Raw genomic sequence first — 26,975 nt, 5'->3', positions numbered from 1 at the left:
TAGTGTCTCCTACAGGAGGAAGCACATTCAGATAAATTTTCAAGATCACAGCCAAACTTCGTGGTGTCACTATAGAAACAAATTTCTGACGTGCACAGATCTGAACAGCTGAAGTAGATCGCTGCTGATTTAACTTATTTTCTTGACAGATAGGAGCCTACTGCTATGTGGAATGTTCAGCTTTAACACAGAAGGGACTGAAGACTGTTTTTGATGAAGCTATTATAGCCATTCTGACTCCAAAGAAACACACGGTGAAGAAGAGGATAGGCTCAAGATGCATAAACTGCTGTTTAATCACGTGAGATACATTTGACAATGGCCAAGCTTACTGTGAAATTCTACTGAATTTAAATACAACGCATTAAGGTACACGGTGAACTTGTTTGAAAGCTAAAACTATGATTCTGCCTTCTACAACCAGTGAAATCCAGAGGAATAAAATCAAACTCAATGAACTTGTAATAAGAAGCCACCACGTCTGTTACAAATATTTTATTAAGACTGGAAGGTACAATCTCTCAGGGTTACATAGTCTAGAGGAAGCAAAAACTGCACCATGTTGAAACAGCATCTGTGTGATGCTACTGAGTGGAGATGCTTGGCCTGAAATACTCTAACTGAATTTGGATAGTCTTCTGCTTTGACTACACATATACATATATATCTAAAAAACAAAACAAAACCCAACAAAAAACATTTGCACAGTCTGTATGGAATCTGCACAATGAAATACCTTGTCTCTCTTTGCTCCAGTTATCTGCTTTTGTATGTAAGCTGCTTCCGGTTCCAGTGTATCCACAGAGGTGCAATAATCAGACCAGCCATATAGCCAAAGGTAGCTCCGAGGGAACAGGAAATGGGCCATACCTGAGGGGAGAATGCAAGGTAAAAACAGACATTGAGAAAAATGTTTGTGGTTTTTTGTACTTTGTGAGCACAAATTCTCAGTGTAACCTAGGTACTGAAAGACAATGCAGTCTCATTCTGCTTTAAAGCTTGATGTGCTTTCCTAAAAATGCCAAAAGTGTAACAGTCATACATGCATCTTCATGAACACTAAATGCTGTTGTACACTTTTTTAATTAATACACATTAAAATGTAACCAGGCTTCTGGCTATTGCAGACGTTAGTTTGATATTCCCAAAACTATGTGAAAAACCTGGAAGTATTTATATCCTGTGAAGTGTTCAGCTAACCTGACTGTTCTGCTGCACACATTGGGAAACCTGAAGATTTCTTTGTGACAGTTGGACTCAATTATCTTTGTAGGTCCCTTCCAACTGAAACTCTTCTATTTTAAGTCTGCCTCTTTCAGTCTTTCCTTCCAATTTCTCATGACATTCTGAAACTTTCAGAGGTGTGTCTAAATGAACTACTCAAATAAGGCCAGAGATTGAGATGAATAGAGGGTTTTTCTTTTGATCTTGAAAAGTAGGCAAAGGGATGAGTTCCCTTTCTGGCTAGCAAAAGGAAGGAAACGTAAATTTGGAAACTGAACATTGCACCCAGTTCAGGAAAAATATCGTATTTTATAATATAACATAGAATATAAAACATAAAAATGTTGAAGACTCCAGGAGTGTTTTAATTATAAGCTTTATTTCCTGACATAAGAGCTGAGAACTGACTCAATACAGCTGACTCACTTTAACAAAGCATCTAGTATGGAAGAGAAGTAATGGACCCCTCGCCCCCTTTTAAATTGGTATTGATTTGCACGGAGGAAGGGCCAAAACAAAACTGCAACCATTCTATCCTCAGATGTAGCATATTTTACCAGTCAACTACGTGCTGCGTTTGATGAAGGTTCCGACTAAGCTGGCAATTAAAAATATTTATTGTAGAATAAACTGAATTCCCATCCCTCTTCAAAATTCTCCTTTGCACATTGCAGGGTCAATTTTGCACTTCCTGCTGTACAGTTCTTAAGCGAGTACAGACTGCACTCTCCTATTCTTTATTTTTTAAATTAAGGGGGATTTTCCCACCTTCTATAGTACTTGAGACTGAGAAATGCACTAGACGTTAAAGAATATATCCACATCTCAGTGCCCAGGCTTTTTTCCTACTTCATTTTGACTGGCAATTCATGACTATCAAATGAATTTACTCTTAATGGTACTGGTTCCTCCTTTCACTCATTTTCCTAGCTCTAATTCTTCTCCTTACTTCGTTATCACTTGGAGAAATATATTTATTCATGTCCTTTGATCATCGGAATTTTTACTAGGAATAAGAGTAACTTATTTTGTCCTCTGCTGTTTCATCTTCACATTCCTTAGCATTCGCAGTTTTATATATTATTTGGAGGTCTTAAGGAGTGTAGCAAAGATGACTATAAACAAGGTGCCTTAGGTACTCTTTATTGACCTTGTTTCATTCTTCCATTTCCGGACATTGTCTCTCTGCTACTTGGTTTTGTTGCCAGAATGTTTTGGCTGGTGCCTCTCAAACCAAAGACTTGCTTGTTTCCATTCATTTAACAGTGGCATTGTAGATCTTCTATAAAAAACCTTGAGATGCTTTGGCATGGTAAGATATTACATGTATGTAAAACTCACATGACTTTGTGGCCTTGGCTAAACTTATGCTTCAGGTAGATCTTTTCAACTTTTAAATAAAATTTAATCAAGTTATTTCTAGCATTTTGCAGGCTATTACGTGTGTGTAAAGGACAAAGCAAAAAAACCTCCCTGTGACCCCAGCTGCTCACTCAGTAACATTTGGTGGAAACGGCAATCAAACTTTCTTATCCGCTGGTGAAGTCAAATACCACTCTAATATCTACTAAACTATGGACAGAGGCTTCACAAGTCAGTGGTCTTTTTTGCATCAAATTCTCTATCTGTGAGCGATCAACGATCCTTCATTAAATTTTACCTACATTAGGTGAATCTGTAGTTGCCTATTTGCTTTTCAGAAGTGTAAGTAGATGTCGGACTCTGAATTTGTCATGTTCCCGTAACCGGTGAATCGATATCCCTGATGACCCATTCACCCTGTATCTTTTGGTATTTTGTGTATAGTGGGCAATTGTTGCTACGATTAAAAGGATCTCTGTTGATTGTTGTAGCTTCTTTTCCTGACTGAATCGCAACTTGGAGCACAGTTTCTCAATAGTTTTTCTGAATTATGTAACCGTCAATGTTGTTGATACCTCCATCTGCCCTCCAAACCACTCGGTTTTTGCTTTGCTTTTTAAAAATCAGTGTTACCTCACAGAAGTTTCAGGCTGTCTCACTTAACGAATAACCTCTGAAATCCAACCCTCACCAATGGCAGCCAGCAAAGGTAAGGAAGGGTTAAAGGTGAGAAACCATACAACACCTCCTTCTCACTGACCGTGAATGAAAAAGAAAAGAAACACCACCCTTCCAGTGCCACAGAAGGGTACTAGGTCAGGTACATTATTAATATTATTATTGTGTCATGTACCGTACACTGGTCAAATGGCCCGAAATAGTTCTGAAGGCAGACTGGTTGGCCTTCTTAAAACTCCCTAAGCACAGGAGTTAAAAGCCTGGAATTAAGAGAATTGCTGTGCTTATGCTATTTTTGCTAACCCTTAAAGCAGGGCAAAAACCAAATGAACAGGTGATGATACTAGCTCTGCACCTTTTGTTCTTGACTGCTGGCCTTTGGACTATTTATAGCCAGATGCACTCAAGGGTATATCTAAAGAAGCAAATTATCAAAGACAGATTAAGATGCGGCTCTTAAGCCCATCAGCTGCACTGAAATAACAGTCCTTCTGGATGCTTTTTGCTCTGTGGCAAATGCAGTGCAATTTGTCTAAGAAAGCGGATTGCTTTCCTTTGCATTAGCTGCTGGCCTCATTCTTCTGAGATCCAATCACTTTCCACCGGACCTTCTAAAATGAATTTGACTTGCACGATCAGTCTGCTTTTGCCCTGTCTTCAGTAGTTTCTCTTAAACTTGGTTTGGCGTCCCTGACTTAGTATTAACTAAGTGATAAATATCTAAGCAGCTGATACCCACCTGCCTTTTTCAAGAGTTTCCATTCCACTTGTGTAATGTACCCAACTTGTAACACAGCCCTTTCTCCTTCTGAGCACTACTCAGCTCAGCGTCTCCTACTTCATGCCCCTTTTTACCATGGGGAAGCTGACATACCCTACTCCATCACTGATGTCATGCTTGGGCTGGGGCAGCAGCAGGGGAATAAGATGTTAGGCACCACTGCCTAATTAAACGTTTTTGAGGGGGAAGGAGTTGAGCTGGATGGAAAAATATGGGGAGCGTAGGAGGCAGGACAGAACATTCTTCAGGAAACTGTCGTGAAATACCTTGTGTATCACAGCAGCTGGGAAGCATCAGCTTACCATCCTCACAGCCTAATACAAAAACTGTCAGTTTACATATCAAATGCATGAGGAAACAGGCCAGTTCTAACAACCTGTATATGATTACTAGGAAGCTGAACAGGGGCTTGGCAAAAACAAATCCCCACCTACATGCTCAAGAAGCACACAAATTGAATTTTAAGGGACAGAGCAGAAGCCAATGATTAATAGAAAACAATCCTGACTTCTGCTGTTTCAATTTTCTTTTTCCCTTGTTCTTTTCATCTGGCATCGGTGATAGAACTTAAAAAGAATTTCTTTAGGCTAGCTAAACAGGCACTGCAGAATTGCAAGGTTTCTATTATATATAAGAATTTATCTTAAGAACAAGGACTCAACAGAAATTGCCAGCCTTTCAGAACATAAATGAGCTAGTTTCCCAAGTGCTCTTTAGAACACCTATGAGCTGATGTGTGAATGCTTAGCGCATTGCATGGAAAGCAGAGCATGTTGCAGGAGAACAGCAAGTACTATGCACGTAACTAATTAAATCAGACTTCCGGCTGCATGACAGTTTTGTCCTCTACTATGAGTCTGCAACTTGCATCCCATGCAGCGGTAATTACATAAACACTGATAATGACATAAAGGCCAGATTCTTACAGACCAGAGCAGTAATACTCTAATAAAGTTTTAAAGGATATTGTAAAGTAAGCAGCTGACTGCTGGAAGTTTAATTACATAAAGGCAGTGGGGGCAATCTACTGTTTGGTTTGGGTTTTTTGTTTGTTTTCAAGTAAACCAGTCCCATTCTCTAGCTGAGTGCTTTTCTCATATTCCTAAACTAGGATTTTTTTTTGTATTGTTGCTATTTCAAAAGATCCATTTTTGACTGTCAATTGGAAAGCTATGTAAGATTTTTGTTTCATTTAAAAACTGAATAAATGAGCACAAAGACTTTCCCTCTGTTTCTAACATGCCTTAAATTGCAGATTGCTTAACCTGTACTGCTTAAAAAAATTCAGTACGTACCTTTAATCTATTTTGGTTGCGTGAACGTTAACAAAAAGTGTCTTATCACATTGTACAGACTGTGTATGTTGACAAGCACGTGCCGAGGAGAAGAAAAGTGTGAAGTTTTTTTCAGGCTGGTATTTGTAACTAGAAGTTGTTTTTGTGTATTTGTGTTCTAAAATTCTAGCAAGCATAACTGCCTTTGTCCTCACCATTAAGGTTTACATTAAGAAACATACCTTTAAATAAACAACGAAAACCCCACTAAAGTGGAACCACGCTTCTACCTCTGTTTAAAATGAGACAAAATAAATCAAAACTAAAAAATTAAAAACAAAACAAACACCCACTGGATAGTGTCCTTTCTAGTCACATAAAGTAACTTCTGTTACAACAGAACTTTCACAGTAATAGATGCTAAAGCAAAAACAGGAGTGAAACTCTGAGTTGTGTTAAGAATAACAACGTAGTCTGAAAATGTATAGTTCTGTTTCAGCTTACTCAAGTAACCACAAAGATCTGTACCCAAGATTCTTCACGGATTCTTTTTCAGGTTGGAACTGTCCAAGAGGTTTGTGGCCAATATTTAGAGTCACTGGCTAGCTACATGGCAGTCAGTCAACTCATTTGAGTTCTATCAGTTCTATCTTGAGTTCTACCTATTAAGTTTTAGTCATCTAGTGTAAAGTAGGAATATACACTTCACTGTCACCTAGTGATATAAAAACCACTGTAGACAGAATATGTTTTCAAAGCCACTTTTTATCATTATCAACAGTTACTACAGATCAAAGTTAATGCTATGAAAAAAACAGGTGGGCATGTACACAGTGAACTTAAAGACGTTTTAAAAGTCTGGAGTCAAAATATGCAATAAAAACAGGAACTTCATTATTTGCAAAATTCGGTTATTGTCAATGATGAATGAGGTGTCTGGAATACTAGTTGTACAGCATATAGTGTGCAGATGAGGTTTTCATCTTCAGTTACACCATCTTGTTCTGCAACTAAATTACCTCAGGCTGTGCAAAGAAAGGATGCGTCACATTGCATCTAGTACCACCTAAATGATCCCACTCTGTTTCAGTGGTGTTTTTCTTTTGAGGTTCCACTTCTCAGATGATACGCAAAGCTCAGATCGTAATCACAAGTGGTTACTGAAAGCACACCATCAACCTGAAATAGTCAATCTAAAAACAAAACAAGAAACTGCAGCAAAGGCAGTTATTTCCTATTTCTTTGCTGGAACTATCCCAACTAGCGTTAATCCTTACATAACTGCTGTGTATCAGAGGGCTAGAAGTAATCAGAGATAGATGCCCGACTTTTTAAAACTTCTGAACATCATCTAGAATAGCCTTAGGTAAGCGATCATAATTAAGCCTCAAAAATTATTTGTAAAATTTCTTACAAATTTGACAGTAATCACAAAACACTGGCAAATAGTTACTCTACCAGTCTGACATTTGTAATAAGCCGAAACATGTCTTGCAGAGTAAGTCTTGAAAAGTGTGGGGTTTTTTTTGTTTGGTTGGTTTGTTTTTTTAAATACAGAAATGTTAACTACTGTAGGGACTTGCATTCCTGTAAGACAGCTATCTTTACATTTTTACCTTTGCTGAAGATAGGTCTGCAGAATGAAGCCCATAACCAAGGAAGAAACACAGAGTAGGCCTCCCTGACCAACTGTTTTGCACTGTTACAAAAAATATTTTTTTTTCTGAAAACCAGCAGATGGGCAATAGGCATGGCCAAATGAGATATAAAAAAGTTACTTAAAGAATAACAATAGAATAATGAAAAATGAATCATCAGGACACCAAATGACTTTCAGCAATATATTCTGTAATTCTAACAAATGCTTTATACATTTTTCATTTCCTTTCTGAAACACTATTCAGACAATGAATGTCATTTTATTTCCAAACCAATATTCTGTTCCTATTAAGTATTATTTACCTAAAGTTGTCTGTTACATTCTAAAACATGCATTTTACATTATTAGATTTAAATGTAGACAGGCCCACTAGTCTGAATATCCCCTGTATGCAATATTTTTCACAATATGAACAAGGAAAATAAAGTGAAGATTTTCTGAGAAATCTGTAATTATCTTGGTTTTGTTGTGTGTCACAAGAGGTATGCCTAAAGAACCAATGTTTTCTTTGGTTTGTGAGCATCTAAGGATGAATCATGATGTAAAGGGATGACTACCGTATCATTTTTCAGTTCTCCTGTTAAGATTTAAAAGATGTTTAGATGTAGAGCTTAGTGATACGGTTTAGTGGAGGACCTGTTAGTGTTAGGTCAGAGGTTGGACTCGGTGATCTTGGAGGTCTCTTCCAACCTAGATGATTCTGTGATGCTGTGACTGTGGGAACAGATGCTAGTACTAATACAAACAGCTGAGGACTGGGAAGCTCCAGGAACCCAAAAACCAACCTACAGTTTTGTTGTTCTCCTTAATTGCTCTTTTAAAGCCACAAAGCAGCAACGAAGTTGCATCAGAAGAATCGCTGTATGTATCAGGATGGTGATTTGGAGAACAGGTGCGTACCAGAACAGTGAAGGCAGCTGTGTTCAGTACTCCGCTGAGCATGCTATGCTGCAGCATACTGAGTACTCCCTTTCTTTCTTTCCTTCAGTCGCATTGCTTGCTTCATGTGAGTGGCTACAGGCCATTTGCATTTGAAGCCACCTCCATGAAAAAACTGACTTCACAGGAGTGGCTTTAAGAATAACACACTCCATTCCCTGAACTGTACGACAGTTAATTTAAAAGTAGACTTCAAACATTTCAAAATTGTCTACAGCTTGAAGTGTAGAAATTAGGTTCAATAAAAGTGTCTGGTAAATCCCGATCAAGTGGAAATATTTATCAATCCAAAATGCAGTGCTTAACTTTTTCTATGAATCCCAGGTTACATTACATTGTCGTAACAAAGCTAAATTGATAGCAATAGTACTTTTTATTCCAAATCCATATAGTACCTCCTGAATGTCAGAGGTTTTTGCTAACTTTTGACATTTCAGGGCTACAAACAGAGCATAAGGACAGTAGCAGCAACTTTTTGGTTTGCTTTATGTGATATTTCTCAACTATTGTTGACCCAATTCTTGTAGTTACAATTTTGCCTTTTCTACAATACTTTAAATAATGAATTGCCTTTACATTATAAGATACAGAGGCAGCTCTGTTTCCATAACACACTGTTACACCACAAACATTAACCATAACCAACAGAAACATTAGATCCAGATTTTGCAACAAGCGGTCTTAAAGGCTTTAATGCCACCCTCTAAAATGATCACAGAATCATAGAATATCCTTAGTTGAAAGGGACCCACAGGAATTGAGTCCAACTGGCTGCACACCAGACCACCCAAAAATGAAGCCGTATGTCTGAGAGAACTGTCCAAAGGCTTGAACTCTGGTGGGCTCGGTACCATGCTCACTTTCCTGGGGAGCCTGTCCCAGTGCCTGACCCCCCTCTGGGTGCAGAACCTTTCCCTAACACCCAGCCTGACCCTCCCCTGTCCCAGCTCCATGCCGTTCCCTCGGGTCCTGTCGCTGTCCCCAGAGAGCAGAGCTCAGCGCCTGCCCCTCCGCTCCCCTCGTGAGGGAGCTGCAGGCCGCCATGAGGCCTCCCCTCGGCCTGCTCCGCTCTGGGCTGAGCAAACCAAGGGACTTCAGCCACTCCTCATACGTCTTGCTCTCTAGACCCTTCACCATCTTTGTAGCCCTCTTCTGGACACTCTCTAATAGCTTTATGTCCTACTTATACTGTGGCACCCAGAACTGCACACAGTACTCAAGGTGAGGCCGCACCAGCAGAGCGGAGCGGGACAATCCCTTCCCTCAGCCAGCTGGCAGTGCTGTCCCTGATGCACCCCAGGACACAGTTGCCCCTCCTGGCTGCCAAGGCACTCTGCTGGCTCAGGTTCAACTTGCAGTTGACCAAAACCCCCAGATCCCTTTTCTGTGGGGCTGCTCTCCAGCCTCTCATCCCCCAGTCTGTATAGTAACACCCACATAATAAATAAGGTCTAAACCACACTTTCTGTTCTAGAGGAGAACCATTTCCACTATTTTTTTCAGTTTGTGTGCAACAAAGGGTCTAAAATACAAAAACAAAACAAAACAAACAAAAAAAAAGTGAAACTTGTCCTTATCTCAAAACCCAGTCCTGGGTCCAAACACTGACCTATTCCATTTGAATCCCTTTTTGATTCTGAGACAGATAAATCCAGAATTGTAATTCTCAAGCTTTCTGGTTTTAGACTAATATAAGAAACAGCTAATGTCAAAAGCTTGACAGCTTAATACTTTGTATATGCACATTCCTAGAAGTAGTTTAGTTTTGATTGGGTTGTAATTACTTTTGAGCCTACATTAAGATCGCCATGATTTTTTCAGACCTGGTTTGGGGCTTAATCTGTAGGTGTTCCTGTAAGCGTACCAGCTGGATTAGGTTCTACGCAAAACACTCCCACAACCCATGTCTTTCGGAGGGGGGATTTTTGGTTTTGATTTTTTTCCTCTTTTAAAGAACCTCTTTCCGCAACTGTGTTATGTACATAACTATGTTATGTATTTTTTATGATCAGTAAGTCAGTGCTTGGATCAATCACTCAGTAGACAGGCACTAAAGACTTTCTTCCCAAAGCAAGCAGATTTGCAGCAACAGCATAATCCCTTATTAGGACCATTTTTCTTTCCTCTAATTTAGGCAGAAGACAACACCTTAAAGCACCTCTTCTTTTGCACTGCTACTGTGAAAGAGTCTACCATGAGCTTCTGTAATTACCTGACATTGGGTAGCAAGAAGAATACTCTTGCACAAAGAGGTTTCGTTGCTTGTACTCAGAACTTCTGAGAAATGACATAAATGTTTCTTGGCTCCGAAGATTTGAGACAGTGATGCAGAGCTACTACATGCAACCCAGTACCTGTGTTATCGAATTCATACTCGGAGGGGACAGAAGGACAAAACAGTCATGTTAACCCTTGCAAAAAGTTCAGTGTTTCCATGAAGCTCATTCATACACACGTCAACTTGGCTGAAGTAGGAAGCAGTGTTTCTGGGCAACTACTGAAAATGCCTGGCCAGGACACTTGCACTTTTTTTCCCCCTGTGCCTTGGTGACCAATACTTAAGAGGTCACCTTCAGGAAAACAAAACAAAACAAAAAAAAATAAAATAAATCAATAGATGACTGCGTACTTCTGACCAAATGGATTCTCTAAGCAAGCTACTTTAAAGGAGGTTCACTTCTGCCTTCAAGATGTGTTACAATTTTGGTGCTTCACTTTGTCAGTTTTCTGCAAAAATTTAATTTTTAAAACCTTTATATTTTATAAGGAGCTTCTTTCATCTTCCCCTATACAGCAGATCCTAAAAAAATTAGCATTTAAAACTGTAGTTTTCAAAGACTGTTGAAGTGGCAGCCTGCACAAGTGATAAGCAAACTTCTCTATTCATCTGAGGTCTTGAATTGCTCAGATGATGATTAAAGTAATGATCAAGCAGTTCAGACTCAAAAATGAGTAGTAAGATTTCTTCACCCCCCCCCCCCCCCCCCCATGATTTTAAATCCTACAAGAAGTGGGGAGGGGAAGAAATTAAAGGCGCATAATGAAAAGAACACAGCAGTAAAAGCTCTGATCTAGGTACAGAAAAAAAAAAGCTTTTATGCAGGAGTTGGTAGTCAGAGACGCTCCCCTGATAACTTTGGTATCAAGAGTACATCAGAAATGAGGGTGGAGATGGTAAAAGGAAAGAGAAATACAGACATACAGTTTTTGCTGCTTCCTGAGTTCCCTAGGAAGCATTCATGCCCAGAAATAGCAACGAATTATGGTATTTGAGGTTTCTGCAGATGCTTTGCTGTTCTGAGGAGCCAGATAATATCTTTTTAGATGTATAGATTCCAGAGCTTAACTTCAGTCAGTTACATTTGGTTTGTATGACTTTGAAAACTTTTCAAACAGAGAAAGCCACCAGACCATTACCAAACTTGTGCCTCCTACTGTGGAGTGACAGAGGGAATGGACAAGTAAAGAAATGAACTGTACTTAAAGTTATCTGTTTTAAGCTATTAAATGTCTTTGCTTTGTTAATCAGAGCCTATTGACTTTCATTAAGTTTTCCTTATACCATCAGTGCATAAAAGGTGAAGTTTTCATACACAGCATATTAGCTAAGTCTGAGATTTTTTGTGTGTGTGTGTGTACACACATGCATGTATTTTCTTAAAAGAGATGAGCAGTCACACATGTGGATGGTATTCATTTATCTAAATATGGGTGTCCAGTGCCATTTTAGGTATCCTACTGTTCAGTCTAGTCTCCACCTACTGTTCTGGAAGGTGATGGGTTCCCTTTTATGTCCTGTGCAATATCTAGCAGTCCCATGTGAGTTTCTGGATGTATCAGATGGCACTCGATATTACATTTAAATTACCGAGTATCATCCAAAACTCACGTATGTGGAGTCACTCTAATCCTAAATTCTGATCAATTATTATTTTCTGAATTATTATTCATACACAACAGTTTTTACACCAGAAGATGAAATTCTATACTAGGAAATGCAACACGAAGAGTAACTCAAAGAGGAGACAGAGAGCATTTTGGACTTCTTTTTGACAGATGTGAACAAAGCAGAGGAACAGACAACATGCCATTACATGCTTGTATAAATGCAAGTTTTCATCAACACTTATATGGATTGACTCACAGCACAAATGACAGTGAGTGAAGACACAGACAATTTTAACTGCAAGCATGTGAATAAAATAAAACTTGCCAGATGTGACATGACATTTTAAAATCCTAAGCTGAGCAAGAAAAGAAGCACTCGTTTCTCATTGCAAAAAGGTCATTGCAAGAAGAGATGAGGTTGCATTTCAACTAATTCCTTGGTTTTCTGGATGACATTCAGGAAAGTCCAGCAACAATAAACTAGTTGCCAACACTAGCCAGTCTCTATGCGAGACTGACGGTGAAATAACTTGCAGAAATAAAACCAAGCTGTTTTAGGGATGAAAACTTTATTTTATACTTAAGGTATTATTCTACTCCTCTAATCTTATTTTTGAAATAGAAATGTTAATGTCTCTTCACACTGGTGTATAGAAAGGCTGATGGTATAAAAACAGGCTGTTCTCTACTTTTGGAAGACAAATTCCTGTTGCAGCTCTAAGCCACAATGCTTCTATAGTATCCGATAGAAAAGTGTTGCCTGCTATACTGACTTCTGAAAGAAACCTTTGAAACTGTCTGCTTAAGAACAGGCCTGCTAGGTGCTACTCAGCTGAGAGTTTATGAGTTTGGTAACCTGAGGAAAGAAAATATCCACTGAGGATCTTTAGGAAAAATTGGTACTATTATCATCATTTTATGGCAATTGCAGATTTTGGGTATATTTAATAGAATCATTTCTCCATGCCAAACAAAACATGAAGATAATAGCACACACGTGAATTTAGAAAAACGGAATCTGCAATGCCAGCTTCACATTTTTTATTGTGCAACTATGAAGCTAACCCTTGCCTTCCTCTGAAGTCAGAAGGTAAGTTTTCAGTACAGTGCTTTGGCTGCACCATTTCCACAAATCAATCCAAATCTACTTTAAATGCATTCTGTTAAGTGATTTTATGGAAGATAGAGGGGAACTAAAACACACTAGGAGAGCATCTTTCCTTCCCTACCCATAAGCAATAAAAGATACCAGACTAAAGGTAGACAAACCTGGAGCCATCTTTATCATTTCACATTTCTCTTCCTCCTTGTCTAGCTTCTTCATATCAAAACCCTTACAGCTCTATTTCACGAGAAGACTTGCATGCAGCAAACACGCCCATAAATCTATAACAAACAGTCTCTTAAGAAGGAAGGGCAAAAATTCTGCATTTTACGTCCTCATTCTGTAAGCACAGATGCTTCTAACGGCATTTTAAATGTTTGGCACAACCCTACAGAAATAAGGTATGAGTAAATCCAATATACCTGTACAGTTTCAGAGCAATTTTGTGTAGCTTGCAGGACAATTTTGTAGCTTTATACCCAGAAAATAAATATATTCATGATAAAGGTGTAGATACTAACCTGCCAAGGTCGATCCCAATCAAGAGGAATAGGAAATGCTCCAAACCAAGCTCCTAGTATACTGCATGTTGTAGTAATCTGTAGACTGTTTTCCCAGATGCAGGTAGCTCTGCAAGAGAAGTGTGTTACAAGATTTCAACAGCAGCAAAAGTTACCAGTTTCACATGTTAGATCTGATGTCTTCCAAGATTTTTGAGATTACAAACAAATAATCAATATATTTGATAAATAGCATGCAAGTTTCTCCTAACAGGTATATACAAACTATATGTAAAATGTAAGTTGCATATTTTAGCTATAATCACAATCTTTCTATAACACTCATTAGAGATCTTTTCCCCTTGAGGTGTTTACTGAAAAAGCTAATTTATTTTACCTGAAAACACTCCTATTGAATTTGAAACACCATAACAACAGCAAGTTAAAATATCACAAAAACACTATGTGCATTGCAAGGAAAAACAGACCTGAAGGGGTAGTATGGGATCACAAAGTACTCTGTGGCATAGATACGTTGTTATTCTTTCATGCCGAAGACAATTTGAAATTTAAAGAGAAGCCCGTTATGTTAATATTGCAAAGCAAACTTACATAAACTGAAAAGAAACACTGCAAAGTAAATGCAGCCTGCATATTACAGCTTTTAAGCCACATTGCTTCCAAGTTCAACTACGCTGGCAGCAGGATGTATTTCTTGCATGCTGAAGACTTCCTTTTGCATCGCCAATCATGGTGTGTAGTGTACCACAGCAGATATTTTTAATGAGTTTGGTCTTGAGTTTATAGCCTCCTACCACTAGGAAAAAATTTGGAAAAGTTGGATTTCCACTTATTAGATATGCATTTATTGTCCATTATCAGTTTACCAAGTGATTGCTTTGCTTTCCTCAAGCCATGAGCATCTGCGTTCTTTGTACCAGTTAAGAAAACAGAACAGCAGTTCAGAACACCATAGGGCATAGTTCTGAGAGGCAGGAGGACTGGGTTCGAATCCCTGCTCCAAATCTGTAAGAGGAGAGATCTGAATCTTAGATTTTCTATATCTTAGATTATAAACACAAATACAACTTTAGCCAACTGGGTGGGGTGGGGGGGGGGGGAAGGCATTTTTATGGCTAGATGTCTAGACAGCAGTAAAACCCAAACTTCACAAGCGATGTTTAGGTTGCATGACAAGAAAAGCTTTAAACCTTTAACCCTTGTTTAGAAGAGTCTAAAATTTCACACTATTTCTGAGTACGTGTAACTCGCTGCTGCATTTGATATTTGACAGAAATACAAGCGTAGGGCAAACATTTTCTGTTGTTTGCAAAATAAAGGTCATACAGATTACAGTATTTATAATTCAATGCTAACATTTGGGGGCAGAAACAGACACTATTTCATCTACATTAACCCCATCCCTGTAACTTGTAATACTAGATTTAAGCACACAATTCTATTTATTTGTATTTTTAAAAAAATATTTATAAGTCTGCACATTGAAACTTGTAAATTATTTCCAGAAGCTGAATAACTGAGCAGGCAGTTGTGAGCCAGCAGGGAGAAGAGAACTTTCACTACAGCCCTAAAGGAGTGAAAGAGCCAGGAGAATATACCGAGGACTGACTGAGGTACATTTATACCTCACAAGACATCCTATCTGGTAAATCTACACACATCCTGCTGCGCCATATGGAGGCACCAGACTGAGTCCAAAAGCAAAACAACAGAATTAGCAAGGCACAGTGCCCGAGTGAAGAACAGCCACTGGCAGCCTGGCAACAACGAGAGCTTCTCATTCATCCACTCTGCAGCACGGACACAGGCTACTCCAACACAGCATGCCATGTCCTCCAACATCGTATCACAGTAACAATGTTTTGATTATTCTCTTTTCTGCATGGAATGTCACCTATCAGGATTTTTACAGGTATTCATTGATGCATCACACAAATCCTTCTTTTACCTGAGGAGCAATGGTAGAAACATTTATGAACTTTATGTTTTATAGATTTGTGTATTTTTAAACCATGAATAAATGAGAACTGAAATGATTCTGCAGGCAAGACCAGTGATATTTAAGATGATAAATTATCACGAGTGGCATAAAGACCTTTTAAAACCTCAAATCATTATTTAATCCCATTAATTATACAAGTTAAGCGCTGTTCTAAATAACGTTTGAATTAAGAGGTTAGTTAAAAAAAGAATTTATTAAGACAGCTCCTGGTCAGACAAGATCTAGAATTTCTGCACCGTGGCAGTACTGAAATACAAAGCAGTACAGCGCTTTGACAATGCCCACCTTTCCAAAGGACATTTCCAAATCTGTGAGAGTAAGCAGGACACAATAAGTGATGAGATGAGAGAAATGAGAACTGGACAGAGCCGTAAAGCTACTGGTTTATACTATTTTTTTGGACAAGCTCCAAATAGAGAATCTACTTCCCACCCAGGTAACATCTTACAACTGCTATGACACCAGAAATTTCAACACAGTTGCACAGATTAGGGACTTGAAATAAATTGTCTTCAAAAGGAGGAATAAAAAATAATAAAAAAAATCAGCAATGGAGAGCTGATTTCTTCAAGACTTTTATGCGGGAGGCTATTTTAGCCAACAACTACTGAAACACCCTTTAAGGTCTCCTACTTCCATTAGTGTCAATATGCCTTCCCACAGCTTTTATTTCCCTCTACCCACTCTCAGCAGCACATGATAGCATATGATCAGTGTCATGACACTGCGTGTCAGAACAGTGAGTCCAGAGACAGCCAGAGTGGGCCCATCCCTTCTCAAATGGAAAATCGGTGAAAAGAAGAGCCCTATTTACAGCCTCCTTAAAACTCAAGTCTTGATGATGCAGAATGCACAAGCTTCCTTTTCTCACACATTCTATGTGTACACAGACTCCTCAGGCAAGAGTAAATTGTTCTTGAAAAATTCTAAGAAATTTGAGCTTTTACTTTATTTGGTTCAAACTGTTCAAAAAGTGCACTCAGTTTGAAAACATGAAGCACGTGGAATTTTCTGCCTGAGCTACAATTGTGTTTCATGCATTCCAACAAAACAACGTCTTCCTCATCCACCAACATCCCAAACACTGCTAATACAAGCAATAAGCCTGCAGTGTCACAGATCACGTTATCCTGAGCTGGCATGTGTCATCTGCCCCCTACAGGTGAGGTGACTTAGACTCACAGACTGATCTTTTGGCTTTCTTAGAAGCGATCACTTGACTAGAAGTGCTGCAATTAAAAACACAGAAAGCTAAGCACCTCCGCAGAAAAAACAAGCACTTCACAAAATTATCTCCAATCTATTTATGGCAGATGACACAATTGTACCATAGCTATTACAATGCAATAGGTTATATACCACGTTACTTCAATGTAACATTATGAGTAGGTATCCAGAGGAATAGCTGGCTAATTAATATTAACATCTATCACTTGTTTACACTTGATACATCAAGATAAACTTTTTTAGGTGCCCTTTTCCATTTTTCTGTGAAGACAAAAGCACAAGCACATCCCGATCTTTTAAGTATTGCACAGGCAAATAAAAGCAACAAAAATTAAGTGTCAACGATTACTTTGGTCTAAATCGTACTCATTTTTTGTAAACAAGTTCTTCTTTCATTCTACACTACGTTCTTAATCAGACTTTCCAGCTTGCTATCTCAGTGCAATTCAATTCAGTACACTTGTCTTTCAAGGCACACAGCCATGCTGATCTTACCTGACTGCCCTTTTCCTCCGTTCAACCTGTCCCACCTCATTCCAAACAGTTAAGTCAGAGGAAACAACCTTGTAATAAATCATGCCTACACTCAGCTAACACCTAAGTGCAAGACCTTCCAACTCATGAATTCATGAGGTCAAATGAAAAGCCAACAGAATTCTTTGTAAATGAACATCTTGCTGCAATCCCTAAAAAAATGCTATAGTATTTCTTTGTAGTCTATTTTCGTTCAAAGGGTAGTCTAACTAAACATCGTTATTAAATACGCATTTTATTCTGATAACATCACATGGCTCACTAGTAAGAAACATGTACAAGGTGTCACAGCAAAAACGTCAAAGCAAGACAACCCTGTTTCCTATGCAATAATTATACTGAAACAACATTGGGATCCAGAGTAGGCAAGAAACAGACACGCATTCAAGGTCTAACCTAGCACAAAGAAAGACTGTTGTCAAACATCTGTTACTTGAATTCACCTATGATTTCCAGTTGCAAAACTTCCAAAGATGACTAAGTGAACCAGCAATGATTTGTTTTGGCTAAACAACTCCATGCTTTTATTGAATTATTGCAAGGTGTCATCTCTATTACTTTATTCACTCCCTCTACTGAAAATAAAAAGCATAACCAACTTGGATAAGCATTTAAGATAATTTTCAGTAAGCTGAGAACTGAGATAATACAAAAAACAATACATGAAACAACTATAAAAAGTCTATTTTTGACCTTCTCTACACAAGTTTAAAACAAAAGCAACTCATTAGGTCAGCAGAGCTATACAACTTTTCATTTTCTTTGGAGGTGAGAATTTGCCCTTATGAACTGTTATATGGGAATGAATGCTAAGATCTTATTATTGAACTTCAAGCATACATAGGGCTTCTTTATGTTTCAGAGTCCTAGCCTTTCAATGTTCCTGTTATTTAATGAGTGAAAAAAGGCAGAAGAGATAGAATACTTCTGAAAAATAAGTTATCCTTAATACATGGCAATGATATGGCTTTTACTAGGTTAAAAAAGCTTATTTTCCTTTAAACATACTCTTGAAAAAAAAATTATGCTTGAAAACTGACACTGAAAACAGCTTTCTCTGAAATTTGAAAGAGAGCACCGACAAAGACTATGTACTTAAGAGCATAGTAGATTATATATAATTTTCACAGTTACATCCAAGTTAAAAATATTGTTAAAAGTGTGTTTGTTCTGGCTTACTATTGCTACTGTAAACACTGTCTTTATAAAGGTATGATTTTCCCTATGCAGCTCAGTCACAAGACTCCTTTCTATTTAATGATCATCATACTGGCCAGCAGAATGGTTTTACATCACTAAAATGCTCATCTGAAACTTTACTTCCTTCAAACAAATAAAGCAAGATTTAGTCTCTGGATACCAGATGTAAAAAGCCAGTTTTCTGGTCACCAAATTAAACCCATAATTTCACTTGAACACTTTTTTAGCGTCTTCAAAACTACTAATTTTGTCAGAAAAGTTTTCATAGGCCCTAAATTACAAAAGTGAAAAAAAAACACCATAATTCAGGAAGCTTCCTTTTTTTTTTTTCTTTCTTTTCAAAAAAATATATGATATCTTATTTACATTAATTCACTCTATTCTAAATTTTACCTGGGGTGGAAATGGAACTTACCCATTTTTACTAAATACCCGTATCCAAGCTTGTATGTTTGGTCCCAGCATACATAAACATTGTAAAGTAGTAAAGGTGGACAGAAGAACTGCAAACAAAAATGTCTCAGTCACTGACCTACAAAGAACCAATATAACAAAATAAAGTCAGGTAAAGCTACTAATTTTTTTTTATTTTTTATTTTTTAAAGAGCTCCAAGATTTAGGAAAAAACCCTCTTAGTCAACTTGTGAAAGCATGCATGCTTTCTTAAGCCTCATGTAGAAGTCTTTTCTTCTTACTCTAAAACAGTAAAGAAAAATAGGAAAAAAAAATCTGGTATCTGTTTGTTACCTCAACAAAGACTGCAATGTAGTATCTTACTTAAATGCCTGATACCTGCAACATTTTAAAAAATACATTATATACCTCATACATAACATCAGTTCCGAAGAACACTTGGATATTTACTTCAATATTCAATTTATTTTTCTAGTTTGACATTGTGGAAGCAACCATGAACCCAAACTAGACGATGTCATTGTTAGTCAGTAATTGATCATCTCTCTCAGAAATCAGTTAGGTTGCTTCATGTTTCTCCTATTTTCTTAATCATCCTTAAAAATTAAAAATACTAATATCAAAAGGATGAAAGATAAGCAAGATGCATATTTTAGAAGCTTATGGTAGAAATGACTAAATGAAACTTGGAAAATATTCATACCCATAACTATAACAAATACTATAGTAAAAGTGTTTGTTTGTAACTGTCTCATGAAACATATCTCCAAATACAGAGAAATTGTAAGAGCTAACTTCTACAAAAAGGCAGCCATCCTTCTCCGCCCAGCCAGGAGCTTATCTTCAAATATCCAATGTACCGGCTAATACACAAGAACTTATACCAATATCAGCAAGGAGAACTCCCCCTTAAAGCGTTTAGAGAAAAATAGGGTCTTCTGACTTACTCTATGAGAGGTGCTCCATAAAGAACAATAATCGCATGAAATAGTATGCAAGACATGAAAAAGTATATACAGCATTTTAGAAATCTGGATATCTAAAAAAGAGCAATAAAATATCAGAATAATGTTTCAAAAGAAGAGAGAACATAAGTAACATACCTAGCCTATATCTTATCAACAGCACTGCACACTACCTATTTCTTCAGATATTTAATTTTAGCTACAGCACAGTATGATAACAGCATGGTATATTTCCACACAGGTTTCCTTATGTTTAATACTTTAAATAATGAATTACAAATGACCACGCTCACTCCATCTAAAATGTTTTCACCCACCTTGTAATGTTAAGACAAACATACAAAAAATACAACTGGAAATGACAAAATAAACAGAGATAGTTTCATCAGATATTTTTACGTGCTTTACATCTGAGCATTACATCCATTCATTAAAAGGCATCTTTTACAGAATGTGAAAAAGTATTTAAAAGCAAGAAAGTACCTAACCTGAAAAAAGACATGCAAAATCAAATATAATACGTAAAGCTATATAAAATAAAACCCACTGTGGTTTGAACTTGGCATCTTGAATTCTAAATCCCTTTGAAAAATGCTCACGACTTTTCATAGATCTGCAAAACACCAATAACTGTCCATGAATTTAAACAACAGTTTCTGGGTACTCCCTGTATTGGACAGAAGTACAGACACTCGATAAATAGTTTTGGTTAGGTCTGTTCTGGTCAGGTCACCAATGGAAACCCATAATCTCACTTGAACACTTTTTTGATATTCATTCCTTACACTAGGCTGGGATGAAATCTCACCTAGAACATGATGCCCGCTTCATTTTCAAATCACAGATGGTTAAAATACTTGTTTTCCATGATGACTTTGTGTATTTTACGTCCCTCTCTGTCAACAGGATATTACGGCAGAAGTATTACATACAAAGATGCTGCTTTCTGGGATGTTTGCTTAACTCTTTAAGAGTCACCACCTAAGAGTGTTTGACTTTGTCTGACCCAGCAGCATGCGGAGAGTGCACAACTCTCAAGCTGCCCTCAAAGGACTGGTTGTGCGCTGCTCTGAATTGGCCCTCTTCAAGCTTATTATGTTGGGATTCATACCTTTAAAGCTTCTGTTACAGTCTGCAACTATAAAAAAAAATTCTCCTAGGTATATATAGTGCGCTGATTTAGTCATTCACAGCAATGCAATCACTAAAATACTTTTTCAGTTTGCTTTTTATAGTTTACTAGCATGTTTAAATTGCTCTTCTCACTCTTACACCTCAAATCCTACACACTATTTCTCTTCTTTTTGAAATGACTCCAAACCTATAATGACACAAGAGAAAAGTGTATCCTCATGATACTGAGGGTCAGGCCTGGACTAGGAGGTGCCTTCTGGGCCCGTCCTGCTTTGCGCTGGCGTTTGCCAGTGAGTTGTTCTTGGACCCAGGGCTACAAACCACAGCGTGTCAGCAAGAAACGGGCAGGGAATTGCTCACCCAAAGAGGCTGCTTGCAGGTAAGGAATGAAGTAAATTCTCCATTATTTTCAGGATATTTAACAACAGGTGTTGCACTCAGCTCATTCATGGAAAACAAGGATTCACCACCAAAAATTCCAACTCCTTTCTTTCTCATCTGATTAGTTCAATGAAAGAATTAGCTTCCCCTCCGTATCAGCTGGTAGTAACTTAAGAATGAGCTTACCTTGTTACCCAAAGAACTTCTCTTAGGAGACAGGCTTGGTTTTAGAACTAAACACAACATTACATTAAGGGTACCGACGCAAACAGAACAAACGCACAGCCACGTGAGGTGCGTCCCCAAAACCGTGAACCCGTCCAGGAAGAAAGCTGGCACGACAGCAGTCAGGACGACGGAGGCAGCGCAGAGCAGGTTGGCAGCCCACAGCCTCCTTATTTCGGCATCCCTCATCGCGCTCCCTGCAACACAGCGAGCGGCGCGGGCGCACCGGCGGCCATTTCGTGGCAGAACGGCACCGCCGCCACACGACCCCGGGCACCGCCGCCCGCACACCAACGAACCCCGGGCACCGCCGCCCCAAACCCGAGCACCCCGGGCCGGGAGCGGCCTCTCCCGGCGCCCTTCCCCGCTCTCCCTCCAGCCGCGGGGCCACAGCCCCGACCCTATCCCTATCCTTATCCCTGTCCCTATCCCTTCCCCTACCCCTGTCCCTGTCCCTGTCCCCGTCCCCGTCCCCCGCGGCCACTTACCGCGGCCTCACCCCCGGCGCGGCGCCGTGGCCGCCCGGCGACGGAAAACGGCAGCGGCGGCAGCAGCAGCTCGTCAGCTCCGGGGCGGACCCGGAAGGTACCGGTTGTTGTGAGGGGCAGCCATGGTGTGCGAGAAGTGTGAGTGGGGACGGCGGTGGGCACGGGTCTCCAGGGGTCCCTGGGTGGTCCCCGCCCCCCCCCCAGCCCTCTCAGTCCCCCTCGGGTGGCCGTGGCCTGAGGGCGGTGGCGCGGCGCTGGTTTAATCTTTTTCCTTCGTAACGTTTCCTTCCGTAGGTGAGAGGAAGCTCGGTACCGTGATCACTCCCGATACGTGGAAGGACGGGGCGAGAAACACCACAGGTGCTGCGCTCGGCATCAGCGCTTGTCTCGCAGAGAGCTCGAAGCCGGCTCCCTTCCCTAGCCATCTTACAATCCTAGGGCTAAAATTTGTGGTAGTTTATCAAGTTAACTCCTAACTCCTGTAGTTTCTTAGCATGCTAATTTAATACACCAGGGATTTGTTTGCCGTGATCTTTTCGACGTTGAATGTGTCCAGTTTTCCCCCTTGTACGCAAGGGTGATGTGCTGGGCCAGCAGAAGGTAGCCTGGTGTCCTGTGCCTCTGTGCTGCGCTGTGTGCTTTATCTCTGCGACTTCCTTGGCCCTTGTGTAAAAGCTGCAAGCTAAACTTCTCCCACATATCCTTGAAACTGGGAAATTTATTGCTTTGTGGTTTTGTTCTTTCTGTAGAGAGTGGTGGCCGAAAGCTAAATGAAAACAAGGCGTTGACCTCAAAGAAGGCAAGGTCAGTATTTGAGCCAGATTTCAGCTAAAACATCAGTTTTCTGCAGCTGACACCTGGTTTCTGGAAAGCTTGGTAACTCCTCAAAACTCACCCAAAATACTCTTTTTAAAAATTCTTTGTGGGGGTTATGGCATGTTATGACTTGTTAAAAGTTATGTCCGTACATGTTTCATGGGTGCTTTCTGCTGAATCAGAGTGTAGGCAGCTATATTGCTCCAGTCTTCCCTAAAACTGCTAGGGTTCGATGTTTGTGTTAAGAGAGGAGCTGAAAAGGTTTATTTTCCATGCTAAGATTGCGTGTACGATCTCTTGAGCATTTCTTTAAATTCTGGGAGAGTTCTGTTATATTATGCAAGGGGGCATTGCTGGAAGGTGTCTTAAGTTCGAAATAGCCTTGTATCTTAGTAAAAAGATACATTTTTAGTTCTGCTTTTAATAATTTGATCTTGATAATGCAAGAAATCTCTCTTAATGGGGAAGGAGAGTTTTTCTTTAGAGTTTGTGTATCCTATTAGAAATTACCTTTGTATGTTCCTTTTTTTAATCATATTTTTTGCTGGAGTTTCTGTCCGTGTCCTCTGGCTTAGACTTTTTAGGATGAGGCAGAGGAAGTACCTTTATTTCAATGTTCATAAAGTATTTTTCCTTTTTCCCAGATTTGATCCTTATGGAAAGAACAAATTTGCAATATGTCGGATTTGTAAGAGTTCCGTCCATCAGCCAGGGTCTCACTATTGTCAAGGATGTGCCTATAAAAAAGGTGAGTTTCACTAAATACTATATTAACACAGTTTGGTTTGAAATTAGAGATCATGTGGAACTCTTGAATTTGGCCTTACAAAGGGAAGGCTGAGATGAGATTTAATTGCTGTCTTTAACTAGTAATTAGGAAGGTGTAGAGAAGATGAAGTCAGACTTGTCTCTGAGGTGCACAATAGAATAAGAGGCAATGGATACAGGTTAGAGTGCAGGATACTCTAATTACATACAAGGAAACCAATTTACACCATGAGGGTGGTCAAATATTGTAATAACAGTAGAGCTCAGGGAATCTCTACTGGAAGCATTCAGGGCTTGACTTGAAAGGTCCCATGCAGCTGCATCCAAGTTGGCTGTGTTTTGAGTGGGATTGGGGCTGGATTAGAGACTGCTGGAGATCCTTTTCAACGTAAGTCATTCTGTGACTCAACTTCTTTTAAAATGTTTCTGGTATCTAAAGCAGTAGAAATGGATAGATGAAAAGTAAGCTTAATCTTGGCAATTGCATAGAAAACTGTCATCTAGCAAGTTTGATTTTTTTTTTCTTGGTATAAAAAGAAAAAAGGAAACTCGTTTGCTGCAGTTGTCTTTCTGCTCCCTTCTCCATTCTACCTTTTTTGCAATAGCTAAATCCAAAACTTGAAGTACTGGTTTAAAAAATAATCCAGTCTTGGTAAAGTAATAGACTAGCTTAACAAAAATAGTATACCTGAGGTATAAATAGGAAAAATAAACTGGGGTGTAAAAATAATTTAAAAAGTGTATCTGAAGATAAATTATACTTATGGATGTCTTTGCTCCTCATTGTATCCTTATTCATTCAGTAGCTTAACATAAGCAATTGAGAGGTTCATTTCTCAAAAGGGAGTCTGTGGCCCAATTGTGAATGTACTTCATGCATTGAAAGTCAAGATTGGCTTAAGATAAAACTGAAAAATAAGAATTTAATCACTGTCCCTAGAAAGCAAGACATTGCAGTACATAATATATCAAATCTTTCTGTACTTGTGAGTTAATGTATGAATGTGCTGAAATTCTTATGCCTAGAAGCTCTCTATCTCCTATATTCATTAAAAGCCTTCACTATTTAAAAAAAAATTGTTCAAAAGTTCCCTCAGGAACAAAAAAAATCAAATTCAACCAAGTTTGATGTAGAGCCTTAAGATTATAAAATTTTACCAGTCATCTGGGTTTAAGTAGATAAGCAAAAGGGCTCAAACTTTTAATTCTCTGAGGGGGAAGAAAGAACAACATGAACTCAGTTACATTAGTAATACTGAAGAACCCCCACAGACACAGGTTGAACCAATTGCTAGGTGTAGAGCAACAGCTAACCAGTAGTAAGTTTTGTTTATGGAATGACGTTAATTGTTCTATAACTGTGCACAGTGTCGCTGAGTCAGTGGTTTAGCAGTCTGCTGTAGGAATGTTGCCTTTCCTAGTTGCTAGATGCTCACCAGATGGCTGCCTGAATCCTGTATGGTAGAACCTTGTTCTTTCTTAAACTTATCATTGTTTTGGGTGGCCTTCAGGATTTCGTCTTTGCTTGCTCGTGTATCTTTCCAGGTGGAAACCTCATAAAAGTCAGAGCTTAATCTTCAAGTGCTTTAGGTTCTAGTTCTGACCATCAACGACTAAGGTTGTGGCATGTTTCTTGAAGCGGGTGCAGTATTACTGCTTGGTGCTTCAACTGTTGCGTAGCTCTGAAATTCAGAGACCTAAAGTTAATTACTCCTCAATTTAGACCTGGAGTGAACAGTGGGTGGGCTGGATTTTGAACTCCAGAACAAATCTCCTGGCATGTTCCCCGCTGTTCTCCTTCCTAGGGGACTCTCAGATGTGTGTCCAGTCACATGATGTCAATATATAAAAGCCCGTGATTTGGAGAGAGGCAACAGAAATAGTTGTCACGATGTTTTTTTTTGTCTGCTGATGAACAGTCTTGTAAAAGGAGATGTGGTCCTACTGGACAGAAGACTTGGCACCTTTCAGTTTTAGAAAAAGAGGGAAACACTGAGAAACTCCCTCCTTTGCCCCTGCCAAACTTGTGTACTTTTCGCTACTCCTGTTTTCTGTCTTACCGCTCTTTGGGTTTAGGTCAAAGTCTTCTGTGTCAACAGTGGTCATCTTCACTTCAACTCTCGCACATTGTTAGTGTCCGTTATTTATCTCTTCTGTTACTCTAAATAGTTTAATTCTATGAAATTGTACTCAACTTTCTCAATTGCCTAAAGTTCCCCATCTGTTAATCTTCCATTTAGCAGTCAGTTTGCTGGTGCTTGTATTTCCTTAGCTTAGCTACTTTTCTCAGGCTACAGGACTTACGAAGTTTAATAACACACCATTTTTTAACTGTTTGCCAGATGGGAGCCTTTCCTGGCTGCCCTCCAATATTCGAGCAAATTACGGAGGCTTCAGGTGCTGTTATGAATCATAATGCTCTCAAAATAGAGCTTATTTTGTAAGTGGAAGTATTACACATATGCTGCAAATACTAATTTGTGTTAGAAATCATATTACTGCTTCTGAATTAGCAATATCTGGTGAGGGGGTGCACATGCAGATTGTCAATGAGTGCTCATTTAACATTTACTTGAAAATTATCTTTATAAAAACATAGAGGCTATGTTTTGAAGAAAAAACCTTAATGATTTTTGAATAATTTACACACCTTTTGTGTGCTTATAGGCATCTGCTCAATGTGTGGCAAGAAGGTCTTGGATACGAAGAACTACAAGCAAACCTCTGTCTAATTATATTGATCAGTCTTTTCATGAACTTTAACTAAGGCATCTTTGTACATTAACCGTTCTCTGAAATCATTTGTGAATATCAGTTTCTGGAAGATAATACATTTACATGGAATGAGATGAGAGATAAAGATTGCCTGATTGTATAGAAATGTACATGATATTTGATTTTTGTTGTTTTAGCACTAATGTTAACTGATACTTAAGGTAATGGTTTGCAGCAACTGCTACAGTTCAAAGTGACAGGTTGAAACTATGTTACCATCGTAACATCCTTGAGATTAACACTTCCATTGTTCTGTTGCTGCATCTCGAGTCTCTTGCTTGTCTGGTAGTAATGCTTTATAGATGTGTAAAATATGAGGTTATTTCACCTCGTGGAAGTAGCATCTTTGTTTAGGTATGCATATTTATAATTCCTCTCATCCCTATTATGTCCTGTACTTTGAAGTGCTGCTTTTCAGAGTTTGATTCAAGTGTTCTGTTGAAACAGTAGGGTTCTTTGTATTGCAGCTTGTTAATCTACTAAAATGCAGTGTGTTACTCTGCCAGTTTGTACTTTTGCAGTAAGACTGAGCTGTTCTCCTAGCAACCCCTAAGGAGTTCTACATACAGCATTTGGTGGCCCAAGGCAATAAAATAATGAGCATAAATTTCTAA

The 26,975-nt window shown here is 38.9% G+C and overlaps 3 protein-coding genes across 10 annotated transcripts in view; 2 read left to right on the top strand and 1 right to left on the bottom strand.

The window, feature by feature from the left end:
- RHOQ (ras homolog family member Q) overlaps window positions 1–5,266 on the top strand; it is a 21,899-nt gene extending 16,633 nt beyond the window's left edge. The window contains exon 5 of one of the 2 annotated variants that reach the window (XM_035565170.2): window positions 150–5,266. In XM_035565170.2, coding sequence (XP_035421063.1) covers window positions 150–305 — 156 coding nt within the window. In that variant the 3' untranslated portion in view covers window positions 306–5,266. The remainder of the gene's footprint in view (window positions 1–149) is intronic. The other variant, XM_035565181.2, reaches the window with a different exon arrangement.
- Window positions 1–22,086, bottom strand: part of PIGF (phosphatidylinositol glycan anchor biosynthesis class F) — a 25,554-nt gene extending 3,468 nt beyond the window's left edge. For 2 of the 7 annotated variants that reach the window (XM_035565110.2, XM_035565120.2), the window contains exons 1-6: window positions 22,003–22,086; window positions 21,476–21,711; window positions 19,757–19,848; window positions 18,811–18,927; window positions 13,433–13,541; window positions 737–870 (exon numbers count right to left, since the gene is read on the bottom strand). In XM_035565110.2, coding sequence (XP_035421003.1) covers window positions 757–870; window positions 13,433–13,541; window positions 18,811–18,927; window positions 19,757–19,848; window positions 21,476–21,703 — 660 coding nt within the window. In that variant the 5' untranslated portion in view covers window positions 21,704–21,711; window positions 22,003–22,086 and the 3' untranslated portion in view covers window positions 737–756. The other 5 variants (XM_035565137.2, XM_035565104.2, XM_035565155.2 and 2 more) reach the window with 5 other exon arrangements.
- On the top strand, window positions 22,063–26,975 carry CRIPT (CXXC repeat containing interactor of PDZ3 domain). The gene is made up of 5 exons (XM_035565187.2): window positions 22,063–22,140; window positions 22,297–22,362; window positions 22,752–22,806; window positions 23,463–23,566; window positions 26,254–26,975. The coding sequence occupies exons 1-5, from the start codon at window positions 22,125–22,127 to the stop codon at window positions 26,316–26,318; spliced, it is 306 nt and encodes a 101-aa protein (XP_035421080.1). The 5' UTR covers window positions 22,063–22,124; the 3' UTR covers window positions 26,319–26,975.

This window comes from Cygnus atratus, chromosome 3 (genome assembly GCF_013377495.2).
Source record: "Cygnus atratus isolate AKBS03 ecotype Queensland, Australia chromosome 3, CAtr_DNAZoo_HiC_assembly, whole genome shotgun sequence".
NCBI lineage: Eukaryota > Metazoa > Chordata > Aves > Anseriformes > Anatidae > Cygnus > Cygnus atratus.
The sequence above is the reverse complement of the archived record's forward strand: the minus strand, read 5'-3'. Positions and strand labels throughout refer to the sequence as shown.

Excerpts from the sequence above, each read along its gene's own strand:
- CRIPT (XM_035565187.2), top strand. Across the intron at positions 22,807-23,462 it reads TTGACCTCAAAGAAGGCAAG|ATTTGATCCTTATGGAAAGA; the intron begins GTCAGTATTTGA and ends CCTTTTTCCCAG. Across the intron at positions 23,567-26,253 it reads AGGATGTGCCTATAAAAAAG|GCATCTGCTCAATGTGTGGC; the intron begins GTGAGTTTCACT and ends GTGTGCTTATAG.